At 55.4% G+C, this 14,559-nt stretch overlaps 6 protein-coding genes across 6 annotated transcripts; 4 read left to right on the top strand and 2 right to left on the bottom strand.

Moving 5' to 3' along the window:
• Nucleotides 1-872: 872 nt before the first annotated feature.
• PG985_012359 (uncharacterized protein) lies at nt 873-1,796 on the top strand (the record flags this gene model as incomplete). The annotated part of the gene is made up of 3 exons (XM_066832126.1): nt 873-1,117; nt 1,172-1,468; nt 1,538-1,796. 3 exons carry the CDS (start codon nt 873-875, stop codon nt 1,794-1,796), a joined length of 801 nt encoding a protein of 266 aa, XP_066680176.1.
• A 471-nt stretch (nt 1,797-2,267) lies between these two features.
• Nucleotides 2,268-4,099, bottom strand: PG985_012360 (Beta-glucuronidase; the record flags this gene model as incomplete). The annotated part of the gene is made up of 3 exons (XM_066832127.1): nt 2,268-3,165; nt 3,242-3,869; nt 3,931-4,099. The coding sequence occupies 3 exons, from the start codon at nt 4,097-4,099 to the stop codon at nt 2,268-2,270; spliced, it is 1,695 nt and encodes a 564-aa protein (XP_066680177.1).
• Nucleotides 4,100-5,752: 1,653 nt separating this feature from the next.
• PG985_012361 (Glutarate-semialdehyde dehydrogenase) lies at nt 5,753-7,452 on the top strand (the record flags this gene model as incomplete). The annotated part of the gene is made up of 2 exons (XM_066832128.1): nt 5,753-5,884; nt 5,974-7,452. 2 exons carry the CDS (start codon nt 5,753-5,755, stop codon nt 7,450-7,452), a joined length of 1,611 nt encoding a protein of 536 aa, XP_066680178.1.
• Nucleotides 7,453-7,876: 424 nt separating this feature from the next.
• Nucleotides 7,877-9,115, top strand: PG985_012362 (uncharacterized protein; the record flags this gene model as incomplete). The annotated part of the gene is made up of 1 exon (XM_066832129.1): nt 7,877-9,115. One exon carries the CDS (start codon nt 7,877-7,879, stop codon nt 9,113-9,115), a length of 1,239 nt encoding a protein of 412 aa, XP_066680179.1.
• A 253-nt stretch (nt 9,116-9,368) lies between these two features.
• On the bottom strand, nt 9,369-10,342 carry PG985_012363 (ribosome recycling factor; the record flags this gene model as incomplete). Its single annotated transcript, XM_066832130.1, has 2 exons — nt 9,369-10,200; nt 10,266-10,342. The coding sequence occupies 2 exons, from the start codon at nt 10,340-10,342 to the stop codon at nt 9,369-9,371; spliced, it is 909 nt and encodes a 302-aa protein (XP_066680180.1).
• Nucleotides 10,343-11,523: 1,181 nt separating this feature from the next.
• On the top strand, nt 11,524-12,509 carry PG985_012364 (Isochorismatase hydrolase; the record flags this gene model as incomplete). Its single annotated transcript, XM_066832131.1, has 3 exons — nt 11,524-11,820; nt 11,883-12,341; nt 12,450-12,509. The coding sequence occupies 3 exons, from the start codon at nt 11,524-11,526 to the stop codon at nt 12,507-12,509; spliced, it is 816 nt and encodes a 271-aa protein (XP_066680181.1).
• Nucleotides 12,510-14,559: the final 2,050 nt, after the last annotated feature.

Below are 14,559 nucleotides of genomic sequence, written 5' to 3' on the forward strand. Positions count from 1 at the left end.
AAGGGCCCCCTTAGCTGGGAGGAGCTTTCCCACTTGCCGAGCCTGTTTGGGTAAGACAGAGACAGAAGAGGGGGGCCCGGGCGGGAAAGGTTGGTTGGAAGATGCGGTGGTGTGCAATGCGACCGGGCCAATGAGGGCTCGGCGCTGAGTCCGACAGATGCACAGCACCCAGGACTTGGTGGTGAAGCGGGCGTTCATTGGCTCTGGCAAATGAGGCGCCCTGCATCTCGCGAGTCCCTTATTCGCATCCATCCCAGCACACTACTAAGCCGAGGGTTACATACGGGGTCGTGATTGGTCGTCTCCACTCAAATTCCCCGGCATTTCCTTGGAGTCGGCGCTTACAGCCTGCGTGAGACCTCAATCTCATTGGCCTCGAGGAGCACTCTATCACCATGCAAATCCCATCCGTGATTGACCTGCAGCGCGTCCTTCCGCCGCTATTGCAGTCAGTTGGCTGACGTCCAGTTGGTTGGTAGTTGGCCTTAAAGGGCGGGAGGCCATCTCTTCCCGCCCGCCCCCGACTCTTCCTCTCCCCGTGTCTTATGCGTGCCTTGCTGGAAATCTTTGCCGCCGTCTCCTTGCCGTGATACCCCAGCCTATGCTTCCTTTTTTCTCTCTTTATTCTCTTCGCCTGCGCTGAAAGCTCTTCGATGTAAAAGAAATTCCTCCGACTGCTGGCAGCCAGCGAAGACAAAAAGTCTCTTGATTGACAATCCACGAATTTTTGGGGTATCCCCTCGCAGAGGCTCGATATACGCCGGAGCTAATCGCGAGTTGGACGAGAAGGAGAGAGGGAAACACGCCTGCGCCTCACTCCGTACACCTTTATCCCCATTGGTTTGCGGGCCTGCTGTTCGGCGACCTCCACCATGGGCTACAGAATCCTGCACCGGGAATGGCGGTCGATTAGGGCGATGTGGTATGTGATGATACTCGAGCTGCTAGGGACTGTCGCCGTCCTGGCGCTTTTCGGCATCGCACAGCCGGATCTATACCGGACACAGTTATGGCGCGCCGGCGAGCAGATGGGCTTCAACTCGAGTCCCAACATCGTACTATACGCCTACGCCAACTATGAGCCGTTGCCGCACATACCATTCGTCTGGACCAGCACGTAAGTCTTGCACGCTGCCGAGGAAGCTAGCAAAGTAGCTTACACTTCAGCCAGTTTGACAAACTTCAATGTCGCCATCTCCGTCATCAGCCTGTTCGTCCTCATCGTCAAGATGATCGGCGTCATCATGCACCTCTGGTACCCCTTGCTTGCGCTGGTATTCAACATCTCGCTTGTCGCTCTCTACGCCGCGAGCACCTACGGCCAGGCCGGGCCCGACTACGCGGACCCTACCAAGCCCAGCCCTGCGGCTTGGTACATCGCCAAGTCTTGCAGCGTCGTCCCGAACAAGAGCATCCAGAAGTCGTGCAACTTGGCCAAGGGCACCTTTGCCGCCACCATCATCATGCTGTAAGTTCCCATTCATGGGTGTCCCCATCGTCAAGTATGTTCCTCTCTGACATCATATTCCTGCTATAGTACGATATATTTGGTGAACTTGGGCCTCAACATCTGGGCCATGCTCCCAACCGACAAGAAAAAGAGCTTCTACGAGTCCGACGAGGAGGAGGACAGCGCTTCGGGCGCCTCGGCTGCCCAAAAGGGCAACAGCCACTGGGAGATGCACGGCGTCCCGCCCACGCCCCGGACAGGCGGGGTCGCTCAGCCATTCACGCCGCGGACGACGGCGTTCAACACGTTGGAACGAAAGCTTCCTCTGAGGTCACAGTACTCTTGAGCAATCGTCGATTTGGTAGTGGACGAAGAAAGTAAGAAGAAAGAAAGAAAGACTCCCCTTACAAGTAAGGCGCAGAGCATATTTATACTACTGAACTATATACATAATTTTCCTTGTGGTCAACTCGGTGCGTGGAGTTATCGGACAAGATACTGGATACTTTGGGCTGAGTGAGGAGCAACAGGCCCGCCCGTTGGAGAAGCAATGTTCTCCTGCGATGCGCACCCATTCGTTTGTAGATGAGGAGCGGGTTTAAGTGGCTTTGTAAGAATAGCTAGTCGGAATTGGATGATCTCCAAATGAACCAGAACGACATTACGATGGGGTGGCTAAATACAGAACAAGTTGCCAACCACAGATGGTTTCAGTACTATATTGGTCTTTGTGTGTACCATGATGCCCTTAGGGGAACCTTGCCACGGACATACGTTCAAGTATGGAAAAATAGAAGAAACTAAGTATGCCGCAGTATCAAGCCCTCCTTATCCGGCCCACTCGGCTCGGTCGATCCAGTGTCTCGTCTGCCACCCCCAGCGTTACCACAACGGCCTGCGAGTCCGGCACCGCGATGACCAACGTGCCGTTCTGGACCTGGAGCGTCTCGCCCACCGTCACGTTGCCCAGCCGGACGGGGCGCCCCTGGTCCAGCTCGTAGTTATAGCTCCAGCCGTCCCACGTGATACCCGTGATGGCGTCGCTGCCGTTGGCGTACAGCCTCTGGACGCGCGCCGTCGTCACCCCGCCGCCGACGGTGAAGCTGTAGGCCCGCGCGGGCCGCTGCGGTGGCGCGCCCGAGCTACTCGGCCCACCGGTACTGCCGTCACACCCGCAGTCCGTGGCGTGTTCTTGGTTGCTACTGGTGTTGGTGTAGTTATAGGCGTTCATGTTAATGATCATGACGCGCTTCAGGGTGCCGCCGACGTACGCCGCATAGGCGGCCTCGGTGTCGCCGCCGGTAAGGGGCAGGTGGGCGACCCGGACGGGGGCGATGCGCAGGTTCCCGAGAAAGGCGGCCACGGCGATGTTTCCGTAATAGGGGGCCTTGGTGCCGCGAGTGGCGCGCGGGGTCTCGACGGGCTGCCACGAGGCATACCGATAGTTAGTGCCCATGTGTATGTGCACGCGCTGGATGTTGCGGGCGGCGCAGTAGAGCGCAAAGTCGATGCCCCACAGCGCCGCGCCGAAAGAGTTGGACAGGCCCGGCCGCCCTTGGTTGTAGAGCGAGTTGGCCTCGCCTATGATGTGAGGTACGCCAGGGTTAATGGCGTTGTACTCATCAACGTGCGCCTCGACACTGAGGGTCGTACGTGTGTGGTTCATCAGCGTGCCCTGGAGCGTGACGCCCGGAGTGGCGGCTCCGCTGATGTAGCTGCGGTTTCGAGGCATCAGTATTGCATGTAGCTACCGCGAAGGTATCGATGTTGCGACAATGAGGCTTGGCTTACTTGTGAGAAGAGAAGTACTTGATATTCTGGGTATTATCGAGCCCATTTGCCCAGGTTAACGGAGCCTTGAGGTGGTTCGCAACACCGCCAAAGGACGGCGCCATGTACTTGTACGTATCAATGAGCGCCAGGTCCGGGCAATTCTTCTGGATTACGCTCTTAATGACGGCCACGCCGTCGAGCCACTCGTTGACATAATCGGACTCGTTGTAGTTGGAGGGCCTCACCGGCCCTTGGGCACTCGTGGCGAACAAGTCGGCCTCGTTTCCGTACTCCCACACATAGAGCTTGTCAGTACCGAGCGCCTTACAGGCAAGTTCCGCGGTTTGGGTTAGAGTGTTCTGGACTCGGGGGTCGTTGTTGCCTCCCATGTTAAAGCCGTGCGAAAACTTGACGTTGGGCCATGTGCTATAAGACTCGAAGAACGAGGGGCCTATCTCTATGGTCGTTGGGTAGTCCGGCGACCTGGTCACATTGACCGTGCCGTTCAGAGCCACCGTCAAGTTCTCATTGTAGATGGCATAATCTTGTGTGTTGCCACCAACCCGTATGTACGGCTTGTCGCCTTGCAGATAGCCAATATTGTTCAGTAGGTTGTCCGAGAAGGTGTTCGGAGTACTCTTGTTTCCTAAACTGTATATCAGTCGTGGCTACTATGAGACTTAAGGCAAAGATATTTGTGTACTCACCAGCAAAGTCGGGAAACGATGAGAACTCTATGGAGTAACTGAGGAAACCATCCAACGGAGTTCCTGACTTAATATCTGCGGTATCAAGGCTGACTGCAAGACGTCGTACATGGCATAGCACAGCACCGGCACGGAGCAGCACCAGGCCTACATTTCCTACAAGTCTCATGGTGTCACGTTTGCTGGCGAAGCTGGTAGGATGAATTTCCACAGAGCAACTTAGCAAGTCTTCTCCGAGGTTGTTGCAACCAAGAGAAAAGTGACTGGCAGCTGGCTAAAGGCTGCGTCGCGAGCTTTTGTGTGGTGCTACCCTGACGGGATTTCATGAGGTGGCGGGCGTGGACACGAATACCTACGCCCATCGCTCTTTCGCGGAATATGTCAGCTAGAGATCCAAGAAACCTGGTGTGCACAATGACCGGATCGACACATCATATGTCATATTAAAGCATCTTAAGACTTCCCAGGTTTATACCAGCTTCCCAATTGGAGCAAGTAAGGGTAACGCGCAGATGCCGCCACCATGCCCGAGTGCGGGGGATCAAAGCATTTGGTTCGCCTATGGAAGGCGGATGGCCGTGACTCCGTTGCAATGCGGCAAATAGAAACTTGCATAGAAGCCAGCAGTCTTCATCGCAAACTGAAACAGCCACACGAGGCAGTCATAGCGATTCGTGTGGTTGGGACGATAATCACGTGGGCGGTCCATCTAATGTTCGGACAGCTGGATTATTCAGGCCAAAGGATAGATGGAATCCTCTCCTATTGCAGTGGTGACCCATCTCCTCGTATATGTATGCTAGGAACATATGCTTGAGTTTAGGAGTGTGGAAGGCTTCTTCCTTGGCCTAAGCAAAGCCCAAACGCATCACCCGCCGTTGAGTTGCGCGGTGATTAGGAATGCCGCCATGGAGGGCGCGCAAACGCATTATCGATTATTAAGATCGCATTCCCACAGACCAGATCTGTGGAAGGTAATAAGCAAGCTTGTGTATTCAACAAAGAAAAGAAGAAATCCGGACATGTCCGATTATTAAACAGATGCTGGAGATGATAATGCCTCTAGGAAGGGCCCCTGGATGCCCAGCCAAGATCAAAGATAGCGAGTATATACCTAGATAGATAGTCTTGACTCAACCGCAGTGCCCTTTTCCTGTACCACGAGAACAGCAGGTGTATGCGACACAGGAGTCCGACTTCGGATAGAGAGCGTTTGTTTTCCCTTGTCGACAAACGCCCCGGGATGCGGTACTATTACTTATAGCAATCTCACTGATAAGCTTAGTGGAGTTGATTGTAAGATAGGAGTGCGACGATAGCCTCATCATGCTCCCCGTCTAGTTTGTAGGTTGTGGCCTACAGAAGAAAGAGACGACTACTGTACCTATCGGCAATGTCGCGAAGCCCCGCCCGGTTCTCAGCATGGACCTGCTGTATTGGGATATACTACCCCACACTGAGCTCCTCAATCGAGGGGCACGCCATTGGAGAGCTCCAGTCCTCTCTGGCGTCTGGTGTCAAATCAACGTCACTTGTCGCAACCCTGTTGCCCGGCGGTGTTTGTCTCTGGCCAGGCGCTGGAAGGATACCTACCTAGGCTGCCTGCATGTTCAAATGTTGCTTGTTTCCCAAACCTTTCGGATCTTAGCTTTGTCGTGGAAACGGTTCCAGTGATTTGACCCATATACGTCCGCCTCGGTAGTCTTGCCCGCAATCTTCCCAAGTAGATGTTTGCCTCCGCCCATCGGCTTCTTGTCTCCTAACTATTAATTGGTCCCGTGTCGCCCATTCGCGTCGTGCCTGGATTACTCCTCCTTTCACCATGAGTCTCCTGCGAAGCTTGAACAAGACCATCGCATCATCCGCCAGATATCCCATCAAGTCCAACTTCCAGAGATCCACGCTTCCATTAGTACTCACCCGCCTAGCTTCCAACATGGCGTCCGTACCCAAGGTAGGTGCTATAACTAAATCCCCGGCTGCCAAGCCTCGATAAGTGTATGTATGTGTGTGTAGCTGGCTAACCACTGCTGGCGCAAACAGTTGAAGGACCCGTCGCTCTTGAAGACCGACGTGTGTTACGTCAATGGCGAATGGGTCAAGGCCGCGTCTGGCAAGACGTTCGAAGTTCATGACCCGTCGACCGGCAAGCTGATTTCAACATGCCCCGAGTTCGACAACGCAGATACCGAGAAGGCTATCGAGGCGGCGTCCGCTGCCTTCAAATCATTCAGACACAAGACGGGCCGTGAGCGATCCAGGATGCTGCGCAAGTGGTACGATCTGATGATGGAGAACGCCGAGGATCTGGCGACGCTCATCACCTGGGAGAACGGCAAGCCGCTCGCGGATGCCAAGGGCGAGGTTACTTATGCCGCCAACTTCTTCGAATGGTTCAGTGAGGAAGCCCCCCGCATCCACGGCGATCACATCCCAGCTTCCATTCCTGGTAACCGCATCGTTACCATCAAGGAGCCGGTCGGTGTTGTGGGCCTCATCACACCGTGGAACTTCCCCGCCGCTATGATCACTCGCAAAATCGGCCCGGCGCTGGCTGCTGGCTGCACCACAGTATGCAAGGCACCCGGCGAGACGCCTTTCACCAGTTTGGCTCTGTGTGAGTTGGCGCATCGGGCTGGGATTCCCAAGGGTGTCGTGAACGTCATTACGACCCTTGAGAACACCCCTAAGATCGGCGAGTTGTTGACAACACATGAGACCATCCGGAAGGTGTCTTTCACCGGCTCGACGCCCGTGGGAAAACTACTGATGAAGCAAGCTTCATCAACACTGAAAATCATGTCCATGGAGCTGGGCGGAAATGCTCCCTTCATCGTATTCGACGATGCTGATGTGGACGCTGCTGTGGCCGGCGCCATTGCGTCCAAGTTCCGTTCGTCGGGTCAGACGTGTGTTTGCGCCAACCGGATTTACGTGCAGGAAGGCATTTATGACGAGTTTTCCAAGAAGGTCGCCGAGAAAGTCAGGGCCTTCAAGGTTGGCAACGGTTTCGCCGAGGGCATCACCCACGGACCCTTGATCCACGACCGGGCTGTGTCCAAGGTTGAGTCTCATGTGAAGGATGCAGAGAAGCACGGGGCTCAGGTACTCGTCGGCGGACAGCGACTGTCTAATGTGGGATCCAACTTCTTCCAGCCCACGGTCATCACCGGCATGACGAAGGACATGGCTATTGCCACCGAGGAGACATTCGGTCCCGTCGCTGGCATATTCCCCTTCTCGACTGAGCAGGAGGTCGTGGATCTCGCCAATAAGGCAGAGGTTGGACTTGCAGGCTACTTCTTCTCGCGTGACTTCCAGCGCATCCACCGCGTCGCTGAGGCTTTGGAGGTGGGCATGGTTGGTGTCAACACTGGGTTGATCTCGGATACCGCTGCGCCTTTTGGTGGCGTGAAGCAATCTGGCTTTGGTCGCGAGGGTTCAAAATACGGCATTGACGAATACCAGCACATCAAGACGGTTACCTATGGTGGAATGGGACAACCTCTTCAGAGCAAATAAGAATCAGGCAATGAACATGTGTTAATGAAAGAAACTGTTTCCAATATCACTCCCTCGGCATCTCAAGCGATGATAGCGACAACTTTGGATTTCTCGTCTGATATGCAATCAATGAGACTCTTGAATATGTGCAATAGATATCAGGTACAGAATGAGTATTAAATCTTTTGATTGATCCTATTTGCAAGTAGATGAACTTGAAAACAAAATCATGTCGTTCGTCTTGCACGAGTGTATGAGGCCTATTCAATATCGGTCTAGTTGAATTGGCCAACCTAATTGGCTGCCCCCGAGCCAATCAAAAATGGGCCCCAGTACCCGTCAACTTTTCGAGCTACTCTCCAATTCACCTCGAAATTCTGAGCCCTGCAGCAGGTGAGCCAACATCGAGCGAGTACAACGACGCCCTGTCCCACCCCCTCCAATGCTCCGAAACCCTCTACAATCCGCCGCCGCCCGCGGCGGCAGGCCTGACCTGCATCGCGTGGCCGACGGCATCGCCACTTCCCTCCGACAATTCTCCATCGCGCAGGCCCGTTGTGACGACGAACCCCAGAGACCCACTGGCCGCCAACGCTCGGCGATGGCCGTCAGGGAGCTCTTCTCCATGAGCCAGGAGGACCGGTCACCAGGCAACCAGTCCGGCGATTCTCCTTCTGCCTCTACACCACGAGCCGGCCCCGAGGCACCCAAGGTCATCAGTGTTGGCAGTCTACGAGGCGGCACCGGAGGACGATTCCTGGGCACCAGAAGACTGATGCCCGACAGCTCTGCGACGGAGACACGGCCAGGACCCGGCGCCGGCGGCCCTGGCGGCGATGTGATCCGCGGCGGTCTGCCTGGCGGCTTCCGTGGCCGGGGAGCAGCAGGAGGAACAGCGCGCGGAGGCTTCGCCGGCGGCCGAGGTGGCTTCGTGGCCAGAGGAGGTGGCTTCGCCGCCAGAGGAGGAGGCGCCGCTCGCGGACGTGGAGGAGCCATGGCAGGAGCCCGTGGCCGTGGCGGCCGCCGCCGAGACGACGACTCCGACGACCGGCCGAGCCGCCGCAAGGACCGCGCCAACAGGGCGGACGAGGACTCGTACAAGCGGTTCGCCGCCAAGGACTCGGAAGACCCCGACTACGACACCTGGGCCGAGCCGCTCGAGAGCGGCGTCGTCCAACCCTACAGCCCCGCCTTCGACCTGATCAACGACCTCGCGGGCTACGCGCCAGCCATCGCATCATCGACCACGCCCCTGGCCCAGCACGCCACGGCCCTGACTCAGGCCCGCATCCTGGGCGGCGGGCGGTCGTACAGCCCCGGCGACATCCCCTGGCCGGCGGATGCCAAGAAGCAGTACACGGAGGGCCACGGCATCTTCTTCCCCTCGGAGGAGATCAAGACGTTCGTCAGCCGGCGGGCCGAGATGGAGTTCAAGGCCCCGCCCGCCGAGACCAAGAGCGCGATCCTCGACGCCGCGCTTCTGGGCAAGTACGACGGCCCCCAGTTTGCGCAGCCGGGCGACCATGTGGGTAGCGTGAGGAGCTACGTCAAGCGGGAGGGCACGTGGAACGCCGCGGCAGAACGCAGAATCGAGGCCAAGATCAAGTCGATGTTGCCAGCCCAGCAGGCGGCCGCCGCAGCTCGCCCAGCTGCTCCTAAAGGCAAGGACGCCAAGGCATAGGTAGAGCTCCCGGGACCGCGGATACTGGGAAGGAAGGTTGGGGCTATAGAACGATTCACGCATGTAAGACCAAAGCGGAAACATTGTAATATCATAAAGACACAATATGTACATACGCAACGAGTCGCTGCTTGTATAGTACCAAAAATCCCAATTACAACCAAACCAGCTACTCCCTAAACTTTTTGTTCTTGTATTGTTTGAAAAAGTGTCTCCCGCACATGGCTACGGAGTCCCAGTAGGTTGTCTACTCCTATTTTGCCTCGGCAGCCTTCATGGTCTCCTTCTCGGCCGCGTCCACCTTGGCGACTTCAGCCTTGATGACCTTGTCCAGCTCCGTGTCGGCCTTGCGCTTGGCGTCGGGCAGCATGGACCCGTCCTTCTTCCAGGCGGCGTGCAGCTTGTCGCGGCGCTGGCGCACGTCGCGGATGCGCTCGCGCCAGTCGTGGCAGATGGCCTTGACGCGCTTGGCCAGGTCCTCGCGCTTCTCGGGCTCGACCTTGATGACGAGCTCGAGCTCGTTGTCGGGCGACCGCTGCGGCTGCTGGTTGAAGTCCCGGTGCGTTTGTATTGCGCTCATGATGGGCTTGATGTAGGCCTCCTCGTGCACCAGCAGCGAGATCGTCCGCCCGCCCTTGGGGATCACCGACGCCAGCTCCCGGATCGGGTACGACACCGACGACTCCTTGCGGTCCGGCTGCACTTTGACGGCCCCGATCAGGTCCGGGTTGAAGCGGCCGCCGCCCTTGATCTTCTTCAGGGACTCGTTCGCGTGCGAGGAGAGCTTGGCCAGGCGCGATTCCACGTCGGCGAAGTCGAGCGCTTCCTCGGGCGTCGGGGTGAGGTGTTGGGAACTGCTTGCGCCGCTGGAGGTGCTACCGCCGCCGCCGCTGCTTTTGCCTGAGTCGGCAGCGGGGCGGGCACGGGCTTGCTCCTTCTCTTCGCGGCCCTTTTTCTTGAGCCATGTCGGCGTGGTGTGGAGGGAGCGGTAGTGGCTCAAATTTCCGGGAGTGGTGATAGGCGTGGTAGATGTGGCAGCGCCTCTGATAGCAGCAGCAGCTGTTGGTCTTGCGCCGACTTGCAAGCTAGGGACTGAAAGATCAATAAACGGTCCTCTGGGTGGCCCAGCGAGTCAATTGGGCCGGCTTACATGCTCCGCAGCTCACACTTTGCACTGCTATGTCGCAGGAGCGCTGCGACGGTTGTGGCACTCGTTCTGGCTGTCATGATTCTGAGCTTTTGAGAGCTTCATGTCCCGCCATGCCTACCAACCTTGAGCTAAAGCACCCTTACGCTCCATTGTTAGCTCTGATAACAGATAGTGGGATGTGGCTGATGCAAATACGTCGCTGTGGCTGGGAGCCCAGTGGATTTTCCGCTAGCTAGCCCCTGGCTCTAGAACAGCCCCTGGATCCCCAACCCCTTGACTTACCACCCGCTTTCATTGTATTCATTATAATGCATCTTTTTGACCAGCATCGTCATCTCCAGCGGTCGATTGGCCCAGCGGTTAAGGCATCTGCTTTACAATTCTTAGTTACGCAGAGGATCGCAGGTTCGATCCCTGCATCGATCAACTTTTTTGCATTTGCCCTGTGGCATCCTGGAGCTAGATGCAATTTATGCGCATCTTTGAGCCACAAACGCTTATTCTTCGACCGACCCTGCCTTTCTTGGATGGAGAACACGCTCAAACTTATGTATACATCCTATATGTGTGGTAGGTTTATGAAGCTAGCCCTGCCCGAAGAAGACATGATATATATATAGGGTACCAGCAGCACTCCAATGCTTTCTTATATTCGACACGCAGCAGTTACTGTCAGTCAGTAATTACCATTAACGAATCTATGGCTAGCTATGCCGCCGTTGGCTGTTCCGGCAATAGCCAGTTATTTTATCGCCCCTTGGTGTCTCATTAGTGACTGCCCCTTATTATGTGAAAGGGTATCACGAGGGGTTACTCTGCTGGTCCCGTACATGTATGAAATTAGGTCACATGGGTAGACATAATAATCAGATCATGAGCCATTTATGTCATTGGCTCCAATACCAGTGCTAACAGACTTGAATGCATCGACAGTAGAAAACCACTGTCGTTGGATTTCTATCTAGAATAAGAACTACCTAGACACTCACTGGCTGGTTTCACCAGCTCGAACTGATGGCGGGGTACATTATCAAAGGCGGGGTGACTGTTTCCCGTTCTTGTTTCCGGCAACTTACTCGACTAATACCCGGAGTTCTCAGTCCCCTGGCTGCGATTCATACATATCAGACCCCTCCTGGACGGCCTTAACATCTGTTGTTTTCCAGGTCTGTTAACTGTATCAGGGGTTCGTTGAAATATAATACCCGGGAGAGTATTCAGAAATATTTATCCGTTGCCTTAATAATAGCAAACAAGCATGGCTCCAGACTTATCATTTGGCCCGCAGGGTGACCAGTGGCATTACATGCGCGACACCAAGACGTATGACCTAACACGTGGGAATATCCAAGGTTCCGAGAAGAAGTTTACCATGGCTACGACACAGGGCCCTCCTGATACATCTATCACGATCGACCCGGCGCAGTCGGCGCTGGTGGTCGTAGACATGCAGAACTACTTCCTGGATGCTCGATGCCGGACTTATCCTGCGGGCTTAGCTACGGTCGAACCGATATTGAAGGTCATTGAGAAATGCCGTGAAGTCGGGATTCAGGTACGTCGTCGCTCGGATGTGCTCAAGGGGATGCCAAGCCCTGATGGCGCCCGTGTGGACAGGTAATCTGGCTCAACTGGGGCCTCAGCGAGATCGACCTCCCCGCCATCCCGGCCAGCGTGCAGCGCAGCTTCTCGCGAACCCTGATCGACCCGTCGCACAGCCCCGTCCGGCACGGCCTCGGCGCCGACCTGGGGGACGGCAAGGGGCAGGCGCTCATGGCGGGGGAGTGGAACGCGGAGATCTACGCGCCGCTCGTCGCGGCGGCGGCGGTCCGGCCGGAGGACGCGCACTGCGCCAAGGACCGCATGTCGGGGCTCTGGTGCGAGTCGCAGCCGCTGTGGCGCCACCTCGAGGCGACCAATACGAGGACCCTCTTGTTCGCGGGCGTCAACACGGACCAGTGCGTGCTGGGCACCCTGACCAATGCATACAATGCCGGGTGGGATTGCGTGATGATCGAGGACTGTTGCGCGACGACCACGCCGAACGGCCAGGGCGTCTGTTTGTGGAACGTGGCTGTGAGTCTAATTCTCCATCGCCGGCACGACATATGTGCAGTCGAGATGCCCTCCCCCCTCCCACTAGGTAACATCGAAGGAGACAAACGTATGCTAATGCTTAGCTAGAACTCGTATGGGTTTGTTGTCGATAGCAAGTCATTTGCTGACGGAACCCTGGCTCGGTGATGAGTAAACGAGGCCTTCTAGACAGGCTCGCCCAGGGAGGCCTGCAAAGGCACACGAGTCGTGGCATTGGGGGTTCGAACACCTGTAGCATGACAATCAGAGCACATCGAAATATCTATCTCATCTCAAACCAGGTGTCCCCATGTAAGATTTGTTCGTCACAATGTCGAGTTGACTCGAAACCAAGTCGGCTCGCATGTTGTAATGGAAATGGTAAACGTGCAAAGCTTGATACGTACGAGCTCGGTCGTTGCAGCCCACCTGCATGCGTCGTGTTTGCGACCAACTCGAACATGCCGACTCAGCAAAGAGGTTTGCTTACTCGCCTTCCATTTTGGCCGAGCGGGTTTCGCGACATCCTGCTATCGCTTATGACCTCTACTGCCAAAGTCAACAGAGCCATGTGGTGAGCGCCGCTGAGACCGTGAGTAAGCCAAATGCATGGCCATCAAGGCTCCAGGACCAATGCTTGGCCGTGTTGGTGCCAAGCTTTGCTGGTCGCGAACGAACGATTTGAGATGGTATTCGGTCCGCTTACCGGCACGATGGTTCGGATTGTGTTCACGTCCGGCGGGTCCGTCATTTGGACATTTTTTCGTTCTCCACTTGAGCCGGGAAGGGCTTCTCCAATCTGAACCTTGTGCCCTGCTCACTCGTGAGGAGGAGGCTTATCTTCCCGAGGCTTTGTTGACATGTTCTGGTCCATAGCTCGACCTTCCAGATGTAGAAAGTGCTTGAGGCTCGTATGCAGCGTCGCGCGGAGACAGTGGGATTGAACGCGGGGATCTGATAAGGAACTGCAGACCATAATGCTCTACATATGCCATGTATGAAATGCTGTTCATGCAGACACGAGAAATGAGAGCCAACCATTTGTTCAAAAGTGTCGCAATAGTCCTGTACTATGTCTGTGCATGTGTAGAGTCTAGACGAACGAATGGGAGCAAAGTTCAATTAAATAGCGTGGCCCAACGATTGGTCCAACATCTGTTTGACCGACTGAGTGTTGGTGAGTGTGCTTTCAATATTGCTTGTTGATCCTATCCTCCTGGACCGATAACCCAGCCATCATGATTCTTTCCGGACGACTTATGATGATCACGGTGAACAATATGTGCAAAACTCCGTTCAATCCTCGGTTAGATTGCTATGGCCCCTCCAACTAGAGTATACCACTCCACTCGTGATGCTCAACTCCATATCGGTAGTACGATATTGGCTGGTTTCTTGCAGTTCGACAATGGATCGAGTGGGCCCCTGTCAAAAAACCGAACCCATGTCTCTTCTGCTACCCCGCCAAGCGCAACAAGATAGGTAACATCGAAAATGCTGAACGCCGAACGGCCCCATGTCTTGGATGAAAGAGCCTCGCTGGTTGTCGTGATTCTCAGGCGCTCCGTGTAAATCGCAGGCCAAGTCAGAACGCCGGGTGAAAATGCTGCAAATGCTGAAGATGCCTCCAAGCATGCGTTGCTTTGGGGCCGGAGTTGCCAGGTGAAGGCAACTCAAGAAAAAAGTTGTTGTGTCGTAAATGTCGTCAATTCGGTTGTCTTGGTCTTTTCATTTTTGGATGTAACATCAGTATCATCCTGAGATGATGACCACCTCTCCTTTGCATTGTCCGTAACTGCAGCATCGCTCAGGAGGAGTGTCGCCTTTCAGAATGGCATCGCGAGTAGACTGTCAAGAGAAAGTGGTGTTAGTCCCTGATCTCGGCTAGCAAATGAGCCTTGGCTTAGTTGGACGGCTTACATCTGGGCATGTAATCGGCGAAGCTTGCACCATAGCGCCAAGTGAGAGAGTAGCCGCAACAGCAGAAAGCAGCATGTTGAACCTCATGGTGAATAGGTGTCCGGGTGGTATCAAGCGATTGTGATGTGTTGTGTAGTCGACCGGCTGGTTGTGGTAACGACGGAATCAAGATGGGCAGTTACCAGTGGGTGGTGTAAGTCGGGTACTTATTAATGTGATTAGATGTATGTAGGGAGGGTATGGCTGTGGTGTCACTGGCTCAAAAATTACAGGTGATGTAACGAGTGTATTGCCAGGC

This window comes from Apiospora marii, assembly GCF_038362585.1.
Source record: "Apiospora marii strain CBS 49790 chromosome Unknown utg000009l_segment0_segment0, whole genome shotgun sequence".
Taxonomy (NCBI): Eukaryota; Fungi; Ascomycota; class Sordariomycetes; order Amphisphaeriales; family Apiosporaceae; genus Apiospora; species Apiospora marii.